Here is an 18014-nt window from a genome sequence, read left to right on the forward strand (position 1 = left end):
GCATTTGTTTTAATAAACCGAGGAGAGCTTCTTTAGTTACAAGAGCCTGTAATGCCACCCATCTGAGGAGAACGCCATGCAAATGAGAGTGTTTCTCTGAGTCTATGCGAGAATAACTGAGAGAGGATCTGCAATTAATGTGCAGGTCTCCCTCCCTGCTGAAGTGGTAGCTGTAGGTAAAAGAAACAAACTCTTCTTTTAAATAAACAGAGCACAAAGTATGTCTGTCTTGGCTCAGACAGGGGCCTGATATTGGCCAGAAGGGATACCAGATTGACACCAGATCTGAAGTTGGAAATTACTTAGACTGTTCAAAAATTCAGCACCGTAATGTGGGATAATAGTTTGTACCAACACTGGCTACAGGGCCAAGCATGCTGCAGGAAAGTTTGGAGAGAAGGTGCTGTGCTTGAGCATCTGGAAGGTACGTACCTAAACTAATAATTGGATATTTGATTAGTGTATTGATAAGATGCTGGAAGAGAGAGAGAACCTTTTTTTTTCTTTTTTAAGCTCTTTTGTTAAAACTAAAGCAGTAAGAGATCCTAGAGAAAAGCACCTGCAATTGCATCATTCTTCATTGCTTTGAAAGCAAATGACCATAAATAAATGCACCAGTAAACACTACAGACGTTTTGAACTACATCTTTTTTATTGCAAAACAATTGTTACAGAAATTTCAGAAAGTTCTACGGTAGTAATTGCCAACTTCTGCTTTTTATTACATATCTAAACACAGTCTAAAAGTGCATTGTGAATCCAGTAGACCTTTGGAAAGGACCATTTTCCCTAGTAAGATACATTTAGACAAATTAAACTTGAAAACTTTCATAGTTGTAGGAACTTGTTTAGAATGACATTTTAATCGTTTTTCTCCCTTTATAAATGATTGTTGTACACTTACAAATGATAACCCTAATAATAAACCATTACATAGCTATTAGTACAGTATATTGCAGACACTGTTCCAGACAGCAGTAGCAGCATATAGACTCTCCTCATGTACAGCAACTGCAGTGATGGAAGAAGAATATAACTTTAATGCAATTTACTCTTGTGCAGGCATAACATTGTATTTCACAGCCAATTCCCACTTCTGTCCCCTCCCCCTCCCTATCCAATACTAAAATGAACAAGAGTTATCACTTCCCTGCAGCAGAAACAGCAGCACTTCCATAATCAAACATTTTTTCCTAATAGCTTTTTGAAATAAGTACTCTGTGGCTCTATGATAGATCTGAAAAAGGAATTGCATAAGGCAAAAATTAAAAGGTTGGAAATTGCTTCACAACCAGTCTGGCTCAACGGTTCAGTCCTTAGACCGCGCACTTGATGATGATTTGGGATAATCTGTGTCATGACTCAACGTAATATAGAGCTAGGTATGCAGAGTAAATCTATCCTCTGGTAAAAATCGGAGTAACTCTATTGAAATCTGGGGGTTTTCTGCAGAGCTGCACCAGCATCAATGAGACCCTAGTTGTGGTCAGCCTGGGAGAGGTGAAGCGGATGTAACCTTTTGCATTATTTTGTGACCAGCTGTAAAGCAGCATAACTTTCACGGGTGTGCAGAAACTCAGTCTCTTCACATTCAGCCTTGGTGCTTCTATGCACAAGTGTGGCAAGGCCAATGAATCTGATTTAGAGGGCTGAAGGGTTTCCTTAGGCAAGCAGATACCCCAAAACAGACCCTCTGCTTTTGCCTGATTTGGACTCTCCTCTTATGTGAGGTGGATGAGGGAAAATTCGTGCCAGGAAGCGTTCTATTTCTTGCTTGATCTGTGCTTGATAACTTTAAAGAAAACTGAGAATGTGGCCTTTGTTGAGACTGATGTGCTTTTTTGTGCAAAAATGCAAATATATTGTTATATTTAAGCAGGGGAGAGGCGTCACAACTACTTAAATTCTCCTGGGGAAATCCAGGAATGACAAGTTCACATTTTCCCTACAGGTGATTATCGAATCCTCTTAAGTATGTAACCTGAGCAACACAACAAGACCTTTGTTCTTGTTTTTAAAATTTGCACTGTATGTTTACAGAGAATTTTGTTTCACTGGCTCACTCTAAACTAATACCTTTGATAACTCTTAGTTGCAGGACAGAGATATTTGTTTACTCTTAACTGTGGTCACGTCACTGGACTAAGGCCTTGTGCTGCAACCAGCGCTCTTTTTGAGCAGTTATTTGCGAAGCTGCATTTTCCATATGCTGACAGTTTCTAAGAAGCAAATCATTTTCTTCTCTTACAAAAAATATACCTAACTAAGATATCTATCCTCTGACAAAGGGATATCTGTTCCACCAAAAATACAAATCTGCTTTCACCAGAAATCTATAAAGGGAAAAAGAAAAAATAAAAGCAACCTCTATCTGGAACCCAGAGTGATTTCCTTATGTGCGTGACTGGACATTGTCAGTGTTCATTATAATTTGAAATTAGCTTCTCATTGCCACTGGTTAACTGACACTTGGGCTAAGAACACATGCTAGTATAGCACCTTCTCTCTTCCAAAAAAGAGGGAGCCAAATGTCTCAGGACTGCTGTAGGTTCTCAATTTGTATTTAATGTCTCAATTTCATAAAATAGAATTTAAAAATAATAAAAAAATTACCTTCCTGTACTTAAAGATCAGACATAATGGAAAATAATGTAAACATTCAAAAGCTTGAATTCATTCCTAACTGGATTCATCTTTACAAGCAGGCAATAGTAAAATGTTAAGTCTCATAGTAGTCCGAAGAAATTCATGGAACAATGCATGCATTTCCATTGACACAAAAAAAGACTGGACTGTAAGGAAGAGAAACTACCTCAGTCATATCACATGGTTATTGTGAAAGAATAATGTACTATAATCCAATACCTAGGACACGTGTATACCCAACTTTAGAACAGCATCACTTAAACTGGAAACAGCAGAACGGATTACTATAGGAAAATATTTATAAAATACTGTACACTGCTTCCTCAGTCGGCCAGCATATGTAAACAAACAGCTAAGTTCAATTGAGTTTCAAAATATTATTTAAAGTTCATTTATCTTATAATCTTTTGCATAACATGCCAGTTCATCTTTCACACTATCACAACCCACCTGTCACAGCCCACAGTGGCTCATTAGAGATTTATACATCAGCTCATATGGACATTTATAGTGGAGCTATACAGAGGAATGAGTGATCCATACAGAACTTTCGCACTGTGACCAGAAATGCATATTCCATATGTATAATGGAAAGTGAAACTTAATGCTCAGTGCAACATGTGCTGTTTTATTGAATGTTACAGATTTGCAAATATGACTTTATAATGTGTTGTTAGGATTGTCCTGTAACGTTCACTAATATTATCACATGTCACGATCATACTGGATTATACATGGGAGATATGTATACATGTGAATATATATATATTTCATACGCTATCGTTTGATACAGATTATGTCATATGGCACATGCTACAGTTACACAATGATGGATGATAAGGCTTTTACTATCACTAAAAGGTAACAATAGTATTGGGAGTGTGAAATCTGACCCCACTGCAAAGAATGGGTGTTTTGCCATCAATTTCAGAAAGGGGTAGCTTGATGCAATGTGTAAAAAAAACAGGTGAAGATAAAATAATCTAACATCCATCATAATATACTCTATAGACAGCATATTTCAGAATAAATGGGAAACATTCCAGAAAAGTAGTGGTCTGACATCTTGCAATCACACTTTTAACATCCGGATTTTCATTTGATATATACTGGCAAATTTTAAGAGGTAAATAAAGTGTCCTGTTCCATTTTACCTGGAATGTGTGCTCCAGATCAATAAAGTGCTGTATCAAAAACATTTATACAGCTTCTGGGTTTGGCAAATTCCTTTACCCTGACAAACTAAGCAATGAAACCTACCCTAGAGGAGAGGCCTGCATCTTGAACTAATCCACCAACCACTGTTGTGGGATTTCTAATGAATGTTAAATTCCTCTAGGATAGGCCAATTATATGATGGGGGTAGAAGAGTTTGAGGAGACATTCCGTAAAAATAACAAAGAAAACAAACCAAAACAAACTCCCCTCAGACCCACCAAGGAGAGAGAGATTTGGAGAAGCCTTAAGAAAAGGCTGCTAAGAAAAGTTGGCACAGTTGAAGCAGACTGTTAAACACAAGTTCCTTTGTCGCTGGGCTTTGCGCTATTGTTCAACAATCAGCCTGTCGCAAGCATGCTTCATAATGCACAGAAAGGGGGCAGTTTCTGATCTTTCTCAGTGTCACCATGTGACCGTGAAGCTGCACATGGACTGCCAGGCAATTGTGTAAACATGGTTTAGCTCACTGAAAGCTTGGTTCAACAAAATAGAGAAAGGAACACGTTGGTGCAGGAAATGTGAAGTGTGTTGGTTCAGTGTTACCATATTGTATTTCTTTATTTCATGAACTTTCCAACAAAATAAGTTGGCACCTAAAGGGTTTTTACTTTCTTTGCCCCTTGTCTTGAGGCAGATGATTATTTTCATGTGGGTTCTTGTTGCCCTTCAGAATTAACTGTCCTACAGTGCTCAGAGTCTCCCAGGGTGAGATCCTAGTCAGAAAATGTCAGCCTGCATTTTCAAAGGTGCCTTAGAGATCTGGAAGATAATAAATGGGATGTACACCAGTTGCACATGCTCATATTTAAAAACAGAAAGAACCTGGCCCTACAAAGCTGTTAGTCATTTCAGAGATGTTTTAATTTTTAAAAGCTTCAACTATTTTCAAGCTTAACTTTTCCCCTCACAAAGCATGTGAAATTGTGATCCTAGTGCTACTTTTACTTCTCTACCTTTTCCTTATCTTCTGCATCCTCCTCCCCCTCTGACCACTGTGATATCTTTTCATGAGAAGTTTGAAAGTCCTGTTGACACTGTGGACTGAGTTTTGCACTTGGAATGTACGTGGAGTCAGTGGAGATACTACCATCTTCAACCAAAACCATATAACTACACTACAAGTCAGATATATTTTCTCCTGCTAAAATGCATGTTGTGTGATATGTTGCTGTACAGTGAAGCATACTTGCAACCGATGGCTTTTGCTTTTAACAGACACTTCAAATTTCACTTTGGTCCTTCAACTTACCTTAAAAGCATATATATTTTTTTATGTTTTCAAGTGCTCTGCCAAAAACATTTTCTCTTAAGCAGCTTTGGTCTAATGGTGTTAATTTGAATTCATATGAACCTTGTGTGCTTTGAAATGCTCAAATACAGTCATATCCACACCAAAAAAAATAGCATATATTTTTGAGTGAAGGAATGATGTGAAAAATCGGCAGCTCAAACGGAACAGCAAGAAGAACCTGGTAGCAACTTGGTGGATAAACCTCCACAATCTGTGTAAGCAATTAAACAGAGCAGCGAGAACCTGATGATGTTGCTGTGCTCTGCTCTGATCACCCTAGCAGCACATTATTCTTACTGTTTCATCGTATCATTTGATTTAGTGAGACGACATATTGATGAAAAATGTGATAAAAAAATAAATATATACTATTCCACTTAATTACATTCATCCTGAGCTTGCTCAGCTGTGCTAGAATCTAGAATGCCTGTTTTATACAGGAAATCACCTGATATTTTAACATAAATTCTTCCTCCATTTAAGTTGTAGTACAAAAGGCATTTCATTTCCCTTTCTGCTCTTGAAAATATAAACTTTTTGTGGCACTAGAAGTTAATACAAAAAGAGACAAGTGAACTCTACGGTTGTTATCTTGTTTATGTTTCTCCAGTTTCACAAGTGTGGGGATGTGAGGGATTTGGGAGAGTTCGGGTTTGCTTGCTGCCGGTTTCTACAGAAGTAAACGCTTTTCATGAGTCATCACAATCGTGAAACAGATGAAAAAGAAATTAGGATAGAAGTTTAGAATATCTAATTTGTATATCTCTTTTTGCTAGGTAATTCTGGGGTCCTAAAAATTTGTGAATAGTCATCAAACATCTTATGATGCCTTCTAGTAAAAGACAGATTTCTGAAACTACTCATTTATTGTGATTTCATAAGGGGGGAATGTTGTTCCTGTTGTTTACCGAAGTCTCTATAAAGCTTTCCTCCCTCCCTTTTTCCTTAAGTGCAAACGTCAACTGGGTCGAGATGCAGTAACTCAGTGGGTGATACTGAGACTGACAATGTGCTCCCCTGACCAATGGCTAATGCCAACTGGAGTTGACATGTGATGATGTGAGGTTATTTAGTTCTTCTAAGGAAAATGGACTGGAGAGCAGATGACCCTTAGACTGCCTGTGAGCTTTGTCTAGGCCTAGCTGTGCTTGCTCTCAAAGCTGCGGAAAGCTCCTGTTCTTGACAGTCTCCTCATAGACAGGTTGTCCCCTCTGCTCTCTGGCCTTGAGGACTTACTCCTCTGGAAGGGGTTTCTCAGGCCTGTTGCATTTCGCTGTCTGTCAAGTTTGTCACTGATAGAGTAGCTTTTCCGTGTTTGTTGTGCATACAACATGTTGGACTCCTCTGCAGAGTAGCTGTTGGCCCGCTCTATTTTTGGAAGTGGGATGCTGTTGGTCAGAGTTCTTGCAGCATTGCCATCTTGAGGAGATAAAGGGGTCCCCTTCTTGTCTTTGGCCTCAATATCCTCATGATCAGAGCTTGGGTGGCTTAGTTCTGCTTCTCTTTCGGGGTGGCAGCATCCCAAGTCCTCCACCTTGCCTCCGAGACTTCCAGGGAAACTGGCCCTCTCAGCGATGGCCTGGGGAGCGCTCACACACCTCGTGTCTATGCAGTCCGTAATACTTGTGTACTCTGCTGTTTTGACAGGGACGCCAAGGCTGCTGAAGTAGCTTCGAGATGGAGAGAACATAAAACTGTGAGATTTCACAATTGGTGTTTCCTCCAGAATAAATGGAGTTGTAGCCAGATAACGACTGCTTTTAGATCGCTCTAAGGTATGATACAAGGGAGGATCTGAATCCCAGGGGATTTGGCAATCTGTGATTTGTGAATAGTCTGAAGAAAATGCTCTTGTTTCTATTCCAGAGGTTTCCTCATAATCAAGACTCCTGCCAGAAATTCTTTCACCTGGTGTACTGCTAATGTATGCACTGTTAGCTAAAATGGAAGAGGCTATGTGAGCCTGTAGAGCCACATCTCCAGTACCGAGAAAGTTTATGGAGCTGTCGAGAGGCTCTATTTCAGACTGCATCTCATCCATGGCAGAAACATATATGTCTATACAAGATGAAGGCCTTCTGGAGTCTGGGGCAATCGACAAAGTGCTGGTAGGGGCTAAGGAAACCTTCATGTCTTTTGCTATGGAGTGGGAACTACAAGCACGGTGCAGGCCTGTGGATCTTTCCTTAAAAATGCTTTCAAACTTTTCCAGCCCACACTTCTCCTTCATGTTTGTTGCATAGAAAGAGTGGCTTCGCATGCGGGGTGTGATTGTAGGTGATGTTGGGGACATGGACTCCTCTCCTGTGGGATCTATGCTCTCCTGAAGCTTGTAAGTATTTCCTTCCTGACTATTGAAGCTACTCTGTCTTACAATGTAGGCCGTATCAGTACAGTCGGAGGAGGTCCTGGATCGTATCTTGGTTGTCTCACCTCTCTCTATACCAGTTAGTTTTTCCAAGGCCGTTGCCATTCTTCCTATCATATCTTCCAGCTGAGCAAGCCTGATGTCGACAGTCTGGAGAGATGCCTTCATGCAGTGCTCGCGCTCATTTACTTCTTCCAGTCGCATGGCCATGTTCTCTACCCTTAAAAAAGGGAAGAATTAAACTGGTTCATTTCTACACAGCAGTGGTGTCCAACTAATAGCACACCAAAACGAATGGTTACAGATAGGTCTTAAAATTCAAAGCAAATCTATGCCAGCTCACCTACTTCAAACCCTGCTAAATGCGGTTCAGCAGTCAAATGATACTCCTTGTAAATGAGCAGTGTCTTGTTGCTTGTTGATGGTAACATAGAGGGGATTTTGGGTGTGTGCTACACAAGGGACAGATCACCAGGGAAACGTAACAATGATTTGCTGCCTGTCTGCTGCCAAAACTTCTGTTTAGATTGTTGGAAAAGAATACAACTTAGAGCACACGTGACTTGCACTGCACTCAGTCGTGCACAGGCCAAACTACTGTGGTTAATTCCAGAATTAAATGAGGGCATGAACGTGGGTAGTATGCCATAAAGAGAGGGTAACATGCCATACTTTTCTGCACACTTTCCCACAGATTTGCACCAGACAACGTTGTGCACACCTAAGGAGACAGTCTTGTTCCTAGATGTGCTTTTATTTCAGATATATAGGGTTTTTAAGATCAGTTTTTATCCTGAATATAAGTAATATCAGGTGAAGTATCTGTGAAAATTAAAGAGGAGAGAACACCAATTAAATCAAATAGAGTGTACAAGAGTGTACACATATTAAGATTGTTCTGTTAACTGCGTTTGTGCTTTGTGTAGTTTATGTTAGTAGTTCAGAGACTGAAATAGTGTATTTTAAAGTTATTTATCTGCTTAACATATTTAAATAAAAAAGTTAAAGTATTTATAGATAATAATTGAGGGTGTGATCACCCAATTATTTACTAATTTAAACTTCAAAATAACTGCATACAGCTTTACCTCATTTTAAAATGTTTTCAACAGTAAGGTGAATTGGGTACTAACTTATGCCAGTGGCTTTCAAATATTTTAGTTTGTTGACTTCTAAAACTTTTCTGTTGAAGGACTCATATGGAGGCTTCTCACATATGCAAATTGTCTTCTGAAATGTCCTCCATAATTATTTTCCCCAGTAGCAGTCCCTAGGGCAGACCAGGGACCTCCGATGTCTGCCAAAGAGGTACTAAAAGCAACAGTTTTAAGTATCTCAAGTACATATGTCATATTTCTAGATTTATACTTTTGGTTTTCTCCGTTCCTGTAGATCCTGCAAAATGAATAAAGACGTGACAAATAACAAACAGGAAGATGTCCACACTTTTCTTTTCACAAGTCTCTTATTCTCTGCCTGTCAGTGCAATTTTTTTATTAACAAGCGCCCTGACAATCATAGCTAGGATTTCTGATAAGGTAAATAGCATATTCTACTACTACTAGTTGAACTTCCAACAGGACATGTGGCCTGAAACTGATAGCACTGTTAACTTTGCTACCCATCCAAAAAGGAAGTCAGATTTTCGACAATAAATGAGTATGAGGCAGCATTAATGCATTGTACATTACAGAATTTTATCCCCTGAAACACTGAACTTGGACTACCTTATGGAGAAGAGCAGCAACAACCCATCTGCACGAGAGAAGGGAGTGAGCAACGTTATGCTGGTCCCTAGAACAAGTCCCTTGTTCCTATGAAATATGTCTTGTAGTGAAGTCCTTGAATTTTGAAAGCACAAGCACAGCAAACCAAATGTACAGATTTGAAGTCTTCTCTAAAACGGCATCTGGATTACTGTCATTACTGTATTACTTCAGTAGATGAACAATCAAGTAATCAGTGCTAAGAGATGAACTTGTAGTTTCAAAGAATCTCACTCTTCCCTTTTTATTTCACCACTAATCTGCCTTTTCTACCAGCCTCCCCACAAAAAACAGATTAATGTTGTTGCAAGCACAGGATGTAATTCCGTAGTCAGAGATCAGTTTACATTGGAAGCAGTTAAATTTTCCCTTGTGTTATCTGTTACCCAAATTGTTATTTTATCAAAATATTATACTTCTGAAATATTTATCAGCTAATAATTGAGTGCCTGATCACACATCCAGCCTCCATAACAACCCTTCAATGATGACGACAGATATAACTTCATAATTTTAGGGCTGTCAGAGATACCCAACAACCTGAGTAATCTCCTCAGGTCCTTTTGGAGTGAATGGAAGCGTTTTCCACTGATTTTAACAGAGCCAGGATTTTATTTGTGATTTTATTTTATTTATTTATTTCCACCAACAAAAACCATTAACCCAGGCAACAGTCACCCCAAGAACTGGAATTAATTTATAACATCTTTGTGAAACGAGATGGATAGTCTTGATTTTTTGATTGCTTGCTTTGAGAAATGTACAAAAGTGAAATATTTTTTAATACAGCAAGAACTGATTGAGTTATTGCATTTGGTTGCATATTAGTGCCTGGAGTATGAGCAGAGCTATCTGTGTAAGTTGTGCCCGCTGCACTCACGTGAGGTCCATGCAGTGCTACTGAACACAAGGAAACTGATGCAGCCTGAGAAGAGCCTAGAGTCATATCCTGATGGTACACCTCTGCATATTTGTCCCGCTTCCCTGAACATGCTCTACTAGCTCCTGATAGAGATACAGGATGTAAGGACCATGGCATTGCTGGCCAAGTCAGAGAGAGGCTTCTGGGCTACATGGACTGTTGGCTCCTAAGGAAATAATCACAAATCTAATTGCATTGATATAGTGGGAAATTTATGTAGAAATTCAACAAGATCAGGATAGTGCAGTCTGACTTCAGAAACCAAGGACAACCATAGATGCACATAGATGACTGAGAAGTACACACATGTGTTTACACTGAGTGAGCCCTGATTGTCATTTTTATTCACAAAAAGAAAACTGAAGAGATAGTGATGTTCTCCAAACCCAAAGCTATTAGCTGAATTCAGTTGCCTTTTTAAAATATGTATTACATATGTCTACTCTCAGATTTATTTCTAAAAAATACTTATTCTTTCAATTAGTGATATTCTCTTAGATTCATATGGTGCTCAGATCTGGAATCATTCGTCACCCAGAGCAGAACCGTGCTCTGAGAGTAATCCTGCAAGAAACATGATATAATTACATCAGCCAAACACTGTAGAATTAAGAGGATGTGTTCTGAAGGAAAACAGTCATAATCTGATCCTTAGAATATTTTAATAAATGAAATATTCTTATTGTCCTATAATGCTAGATGATACTTGAACTCAGTGAAGATACTTGAATTCAGTGAATAGACAGCTAGAGCTGTGTTTCCTTCAGGAACAGTCTTGAATTAAAGCACTAGTTCAAAATAAGAATGCCCAGATTCTACTTCAGATTTTTTTCTCCCATGTGTATTAGAGATAGTATAAACCTTTTGGCCAATCTAATAATATCCACGTATGATGCTTTCACCGCACCTGTGCCTCTTCTTACAGCAAGACTCTTATCCAACATATGAGAGGGCATGAAGCCATCCTAACAGATGGGTATGAGAAAAGAAAAAGAGGAGGCTAAATCTAAAATGTACATCAAGTGTATTTTGCTGATGCTCAAAAATTTCTACTAGCAAAGCATAAATATGGACTATCTGAATATGGCATTCAGTAGCTAGGGGAAAAAAAAAAAGCTTAGGACTGAGAACCTGACAAATATTTCATTTTATCTGTGATCAGCCTTTTAGTTACGGTTTGGGAGATGATGGATTTTGCTGGCATTCATTATGATTACAGTTATTTCTAACATTTATCTCTAACATTTATCTCTAACATTTATTGAGCACACGTATTTATTTATAATTTAATTGAAGTAATTATTGAAGTAATGATGACAGTAGGGCACTCTTTTCATTCACCTAACTCTGAATGCTAGAGTTAGGTGCCCAGGTCTCTTTGTGGACCTATGGCCATTATTTAAGCATCACTGAGGTCTTCTAAATCCTGTTCAACTGCTATAAAGATTGTAGACAGTTAAAGTCACTTACAGAGGTGTTCACATTGCTCACTCTAAGTGACTGTAGAATGGTTTTATTCAAGTAAAATGTGGAGAGCGGTTCCCTGGCCTGTAACAGGCTACTAGCACTTTCCGTGACATATTTTGGTGAGGCGTCACTGGTTAAGCAGCCAGTCAGTTTTCCTAGGTGCTTTAGTTTCTGCAGGTTAATGCCCTCAGGTTGCCCTGGCTTTGTTCCCACCTACACCCTCAGGCTGCTGAACTCGGAGCAACCATCACTGATGCAGGGACACCGTAGGATTCACAGACCTTTCCTAACCCCACTTCATGCCTATGGCCTCATCGGGTAGGCTCACTACCAGACCTTTTACTAACCCACACCTCCTTCTATGCACTTCAGTTTCCATCTCTTAAATCAGGATAAGAGCTATGCCTTTCTTCATTCATGAGGTTGCTGTAAGGGTAATGCACTAAAGCATTCAGGTACTATGGTAATGGAGGCCATATTGTACCAAAAATGACATAATAATATCTACTTCAACCAGCTTATCTGCTTTTTGAATACTAGTAGGATATGACCCTGCTCCCTTTGGAACTAACAGCAGTTTTTCGCAGTGGCTATGAAAGAGACAAGACTTGGCAATAGGGAAGAAATACCTGCAGAAGAGATTGTTTTAGTGGCTTCATGGCAGATTAAGAAAAATCTTGCAGTCATTTTTGATCATACTACACATCTCTAAGTTGATCAAAACGTGCTACTGAAAATTTCACAGTGTTTAGAAAGGAAGGTTCTCCAGAAGTTGTTTGTTGTGATTCTTCTACAGTAGCAAAGTCAATTTGCCCTACTTGGCATTCCTCTCTGGTCTCCAGCACATTCACCGAGATTTGTCTTTATGATTAATGAAGTTAAAGCAATTTTTTGTCATAAAAGAGGTAAGATGTTTTCTGAACCATACAGACCCCACACAATGTCATGTTAGCTCATTCCAAGGTGAGAGTATGAACTACAGCTTGTTTCAGGTAAACATGACAAGGCACTGTGGTCCTGACCCAGCAGAGCCATTGAGTGCGTACTGGAAGTCACTGGTTTAACATACCGCTCAGTGCAGCAAGAAATAGGATCTCATGTTCTTTTGCTTTCCTGAGTTCCTCTTTGTTTCCTGGACTCCAGTAGGCTGAGCCTCAAGGCAAGACTTGGCTTCCATCTCCCAGTCAATTCTTGACACCTTATTGCCCCTTCCAGTTTTACTGGAGCTTTGCACCTTTGGTGTGCAACTATTCTTCCTCCAAGTAGGCATGCTGATAAATCTAGCTGTAGGTAGGAGCTACTCAGGGGATATTTAAGACGTGAAAACATTCTTGTGAGTTAAGCAGATGCATGGAGGAGAGGAAAGGCTGTGAGCTGTCCAGGTGCAGACACATCACACAAATCTTCTTCCAGCATTCTCCTTTCTCCTCCGTCCTAGCTGTGTCCTCAGCTTCCTGTATGTGGAAGATCTTAAGTACAGGGGGAAATTCAGTTTGCTAGGACATTCTGGAGCAATTTTACACCGTGTAAAGCTGAGTTAATTGGGCAAACAATTAGGCTGATGATATTATGGCTATATTGTAGGTATTCTGTGCAGGTACACACACTGATGACCCGACACTGGAACAGAAGCTGTATAGTCTTGCACCTCTTCTCAGTTTTCTTTGCTTTACATCTTGTTAAGCGTACAAAGACATCTATATAGAGAAACTTTAAAGGACAAATCTGAATTCTAAATATTTGAATGTTCCAAACATTAGGGAAAAGAATAAGTTTGGTGTTTTAGATTAAGAACATTTAGAAGGATATTTCCTGGTCTATAATTGGAGGCAAAATGACAGACTTGGGGATCCAATTCTTAAAATGTGTTTTACTTAAGATAATCAGTTAGTCCCAAATCCTCAAGCATCTGTGCACCTCAAATCTGTAATGTATTTGCACTTGCCTTGTGTGGTAGATCATCACAGTTGGTTTGGCAAAGGGAGAAAAGAACTATTACAATCTGAAGAACAGTATTCCCTTCGGACTTCATTGCTGCAAGTCATAGTAATGGAAAATCCAGCTTCTGTGTGCTTGGGTCCCAGCACGGCCTCCGTACCTACGCCTCCCTTACAGAGCTGGTTCCCATGTGGTTTGGTTTCCACATTAAGCTATTGTCCAAGAAAAATAGGCTGTTTAAGAGCTACTTCTCTGTGAGGTTCAGGTGCTTGTCTTCATTTCGTATTCATAATCATGAACTCTCTTCTGGAAAGAGATGCTTTCAATCGTTACTTAAAACACAAGGAGGGGCTCCTTTCTTGTAAAATGGGGCCAGAACAGACTGCAATGATAGACTTCTATATATAAATTTTTCAGTACTTAGAGCACTTGCCCAATGTAGGGGAGGTCCCAGTCGGATTTCTTCTCATATAGAGGCTTCAAGCATACCTCTGAATTTCTTTCCTTGGCCGCCAAAAGGAAAGCTATGCCAGCACAGAGATTTGAATCTGCATGTATCATTTTTAGGTTAGTTCTCTGATTACTATTAGAACACAAGAAAAGCTGCTGTCAGTTGGACCACAGATCCATGCAGCCTCCTGTCTTCCTCTGAAGCATACGTAATTCTGTCCCCTTGTGTTCTCCAGTGTCTAACCATTTTCAGCTCAGGAACTTCATGGGCTGGATACGATTTCTATGTATTTAGTAGCCCTTACTGGATTTCCCTTCCGTAAGCTTGTCTAATCTCCCTTTGGACCAGTGTAGACTTTTAGCTGACACCATTAGCTCTTCCGTAGACCTCATCAGCTTTCAAGAATTTGCTCTGCTCCACTGCTTACATGAACAACTCACCTCGTTTGCTTATTTTGATCCTGGGCTTCTACTAGATTCATTTGCTCCCCCCTCTATTTCTTCTTCTGGAAGCAACAGTGAACAATTGATTTCTAGTCACCCTCTCCAAGTACTCATAATTATATAGACCTCCATTATTTCACTCCTCATTTGTCTCTTCCAGACTGAGTAGAGCTGGGTTACTTGGCTATTTATTATGAGGAGGCCATTCCATACCATTGTTCTCCTCTAATATGCTTTTCTAAAATATGTGTTTCTTGAGAGTGCTATTTTCAGGAATGCAAATGATTAAAGGATATTATTTTTGCTAATCCTGCTCTGGGAAAGATTTATTTCAAAACCAAAGCAAAAGCATGTTTCCTTGCCTACAGGAAACATATTTTAGGCATCGCTGCATTAGGTAGTGCTGGAGGATTATGTACAAGTAGAAGAGAGTGTTATGTGTGTGTAATCAATTACTATGGCTACTCTCCTGGCCTTGTTTACATGCATTCAGGTTAAAATGGAGTATTTTGTGGTTTCCTAGAGTAATTACAAATATCTAACCCGGGTGTTGCCCTAGAATGTTTATTGCTAACAATGCCATCAATCTAATGGGAAACTCTGTCCTCAAAATTTAACTCTGTTGTTCAGCTGCTGTATAAAAACAGCATATAAGAACCTGAGTAGATAGACTGACAAAATTTAGGACTGATGAATTTGAAGAATGGCAACCTGCAGTAAATTTATATAATATTGCCTTTGTTGTCTGTGCATTTCTTTTTTGTAGGTGAACTGTCTAGTTCCTTTGAAATTAATGGCAAGACTCCTGTTCCTTTCAATTAAGCTCTTGTACGGCGCAAGGCCAGCGTGAAACAATGCTCTTACTTTATCTAAGTGGCCAGCAGACCTGTGCTAAAGATGTTGTTTTCATTGAGGAACTCCCATGTGCTCTCCCATTCTGTTCTGACCACTTGTGTCCTAAAGTTCTGCTTTCAAAAACAGATATGCAAGAAGACTTTGTATTTTTCTCACTATTTTTGTTGATTCTATTATAACTGGTTGAAATGGTTCAGCTATGCAAAAATTAGAGAAAGATTTCTTTTAGGAAGGGAAATACAAGAGAAAAAAATTAACCACCTTTTATCATTCCTCTTTTTAGTTAAGACTAATTAAAAATTACCTCAAATATTTCTCTCCTCAAGAAAAAGAAAGAAAGAGGGAGAGTGGCAATCAAAACACACTTCCAGATCTGCATATGAAATAGACCAAACAAAATATGTGCACCTTTCTGAAGTGACACGGATTCTTTCATCATTTGAGGAATTGAATCTGTCATCCTTTTCTCTAAAATATTCTTCTATGCACTGCTCTTCAAAATCATGGACTTTTTTCAGTTCATCCTCAGTGATGAAAAGTTCTGTAGAAAGAACGGAAAGAACGTAAACCTGGCAAACCACTTTAACACGTAAAATTAACTCCACTCTTCTTACAGCAGAATTCATGGACTGAACTTTAAAAAGCAGGCTTCAAGTTTATGAGGCACTTTGATATGAAATCAGATGCATCTAATTACTGAATTAGTGGCTTCAATTACATACACTTCTGGAGCTGGCAACACTTTAACAGGCAAACACTGTGCAAACATGAATGCTTTCTGATTGCATCAGATCTAAACACAGCTGCTGGTCAGGACCTGGAGAGATGGTGGGGGCCAAAACCCACCTGTAACCTAATACATATATAATCACATTCAGAGGCCCTTAGGAAAGGAGTCTGAGGGTGTGGAGGGTCTGTTTGATGTTGCAGGAGCTGAGGTCTGCTGGAAGCAGCAGGGCCTGGGACAGACACAATGAGGGCTGAGGGGGCTGTCTGGCTGCACTTGCATCTCCAGTGGCATAGTCTATCGCTAGCTTCCTCCTCCTAGAGAGGTGGGCTGTGGTGTGGGCTAGCATTGGGCAGAGGTGCAGCTCCCCAGACTCCCTGCCTTTGGCATATGGTGAGGGAACTGGAGATGCCTTCTGGTTTTGTGGCATGATGCTGGAGATGCAAGTGCAGTAGCAGGCATGCGGAGAGGGGTTCAGGCTTTGGCATGAGATAGCATTAAAAGCTGTCTGCCTCCAGATCCACACCAAGTTAGGGTAACTCCAAAAAGAACACTTGGAGAGGAGGGGGAGCTAGTTAGGCTGGGAAGAGAAAGGAGGAAGAACAAGATGGGGAAGAAGGGAGAAAGCACTGTCAAAATAATCTGATAGGTTTTCAGTCATGCTTATGGGAGTTCATTAAAGTGTTTGGAGACACTACTCCTCTGGTTTGAATAAAAGAGGGAACGTGTCTACAAAATAATTACTCTACACCATCTCTCAGTTTTTCTACATGTCTAGGAAAAAAGTATGTTGAGAGAAAGTACGTGCTGTTTGCTTTAAAAATAGGAATACTTCCTCTGCAATTTCAGCCATAAGATTGAAGACCTGGAAGCGTGATGGACAGTAAAACAAAACCCTTTGCTTTGAAAGAAAAAAAAGACAAATAAAAAAGCCCAAGAACAGCAGAGCCTCATTAATAGTCTCAAGAGAACTAAAAGTTGAGGAATATAGGTGAAACTAACTGGTTCAGGTGGTAAGAATTCTGTAGTTAAAAGTAGTTCTCTACTGAAAAAGCTTACTTAAGTGCTGGACTCAGCCTCCATTCACACCAAACACTAGATATGAGCATGGGCATTAGAAAGTTCCCCTCTGTAAATTGTTGAAGGCTTACTTAATCCGTAGTCTCTCTCATCTGGGTCACTTTCATGTTTCCGCCATCTACAGCAGAGGTGTTGGAATATCATAGTCATATGGCTGAAAATGATTAGAGGTGGTGGGAGAACTGGTCTTTCGTGAAATGTCATGATTAGCTGATACCTTTGAAACTTCCATACTTGGTTAGATATGGATTTGACTTCAAAAAATGTATTGCTAGAAAGAGAGAAGAGGAAAACCAAATGAGTTTGAAATGTTTGAGATGGTAAGACAGCACTTCTAATCTTAACTGGACACACATTAGTATTATTCCTTATCACAAGGAAGGAAAAAGAACACAGGAAATGGACATCATAAGTTACTATCCCTTCAGTGAAACTCGGTGGCTCCATCAGCCATTTCAAAAGTGTCGTTGTCCTAAAGAAGGGTTCTTTCACCCAGTGTGCAACAAGCTGAGAAACACACAGAGTCAAGATATTTGTTCAATTCATTTCTGCGCAGAGATGGGTGCTAGGTGGTAATTCCACAAAGCTTGCACACCTAATTACTACACAGCTTACACTTCATACAGTTTAAGCAGCTATCAGTAGAGTTTACAACTACATCAAGTCATCCTTGTTCCCATTGGTTCCTGCTAGGTCTCATCTTCATTTAAAGTCATAGTATCCTCTTTTTGTACTACATGGGGAAGGGGCTTTGATCAGCAGAGGGCTTCCCTGCCTGTGGGTGAGTTTTTTATTATGCTAATTAGGATAGTTCACCCGTAGTTCAAGTAGTTCTCTCTTGT

The 18014-nt window shown here is 39.6% G+C and overlaps 1 protein-coding gene across 5 annotated transcripts in view; it reads right to left on the bottom strand.

Moving 5' to 3' along the window:
• Positions 1–629: 629 nt before the first annotated feature.
• TRPM3 (transient receptor potential cation channel subfamily M member 3) overlaps positions 630–18014 on the bottom strand; it is a 475637-nt gene continuing 458252 nt past the window's right edge. For all 5 annotated transcript variants that reach the window (XM_068927053.1, XM_068927051.1, XM_068927052.1 and 2 more), the window contains 3 exons: positions 17244–17443; positions 15774–15906; positions 630–7743 (listed from right to left, as the gene is read on the bottom strand). In XM_068927053.1, the coding sequence (XP_068783154.1) occupies positions 6294–7743; positions 15774–15906; positions 17244–17443 (1783 nt within the window). In that variant the 3' untranslated portion in view covers positions 630–6293. The remainder of the gene's footprint in view (positions 7744–15773; positions 15907–17243; positions 17444–18014) is intronic.

This window comes from Struthio camelus, chromosome Z (assembly GCF_040807025.1).
Source record: "Struthio camelus isolate bStrCam1 chromosome Z, bStrCam1.hap1, whole genome shotgun sequence".
In the NCBI taxonomy this organism is placed as follows: domain Eukaryota; kingdom Metazoa; phylum Chordata; class Aves; order Struthioniformes; family Struthionidae; genus Struthio; species Struthio camelus.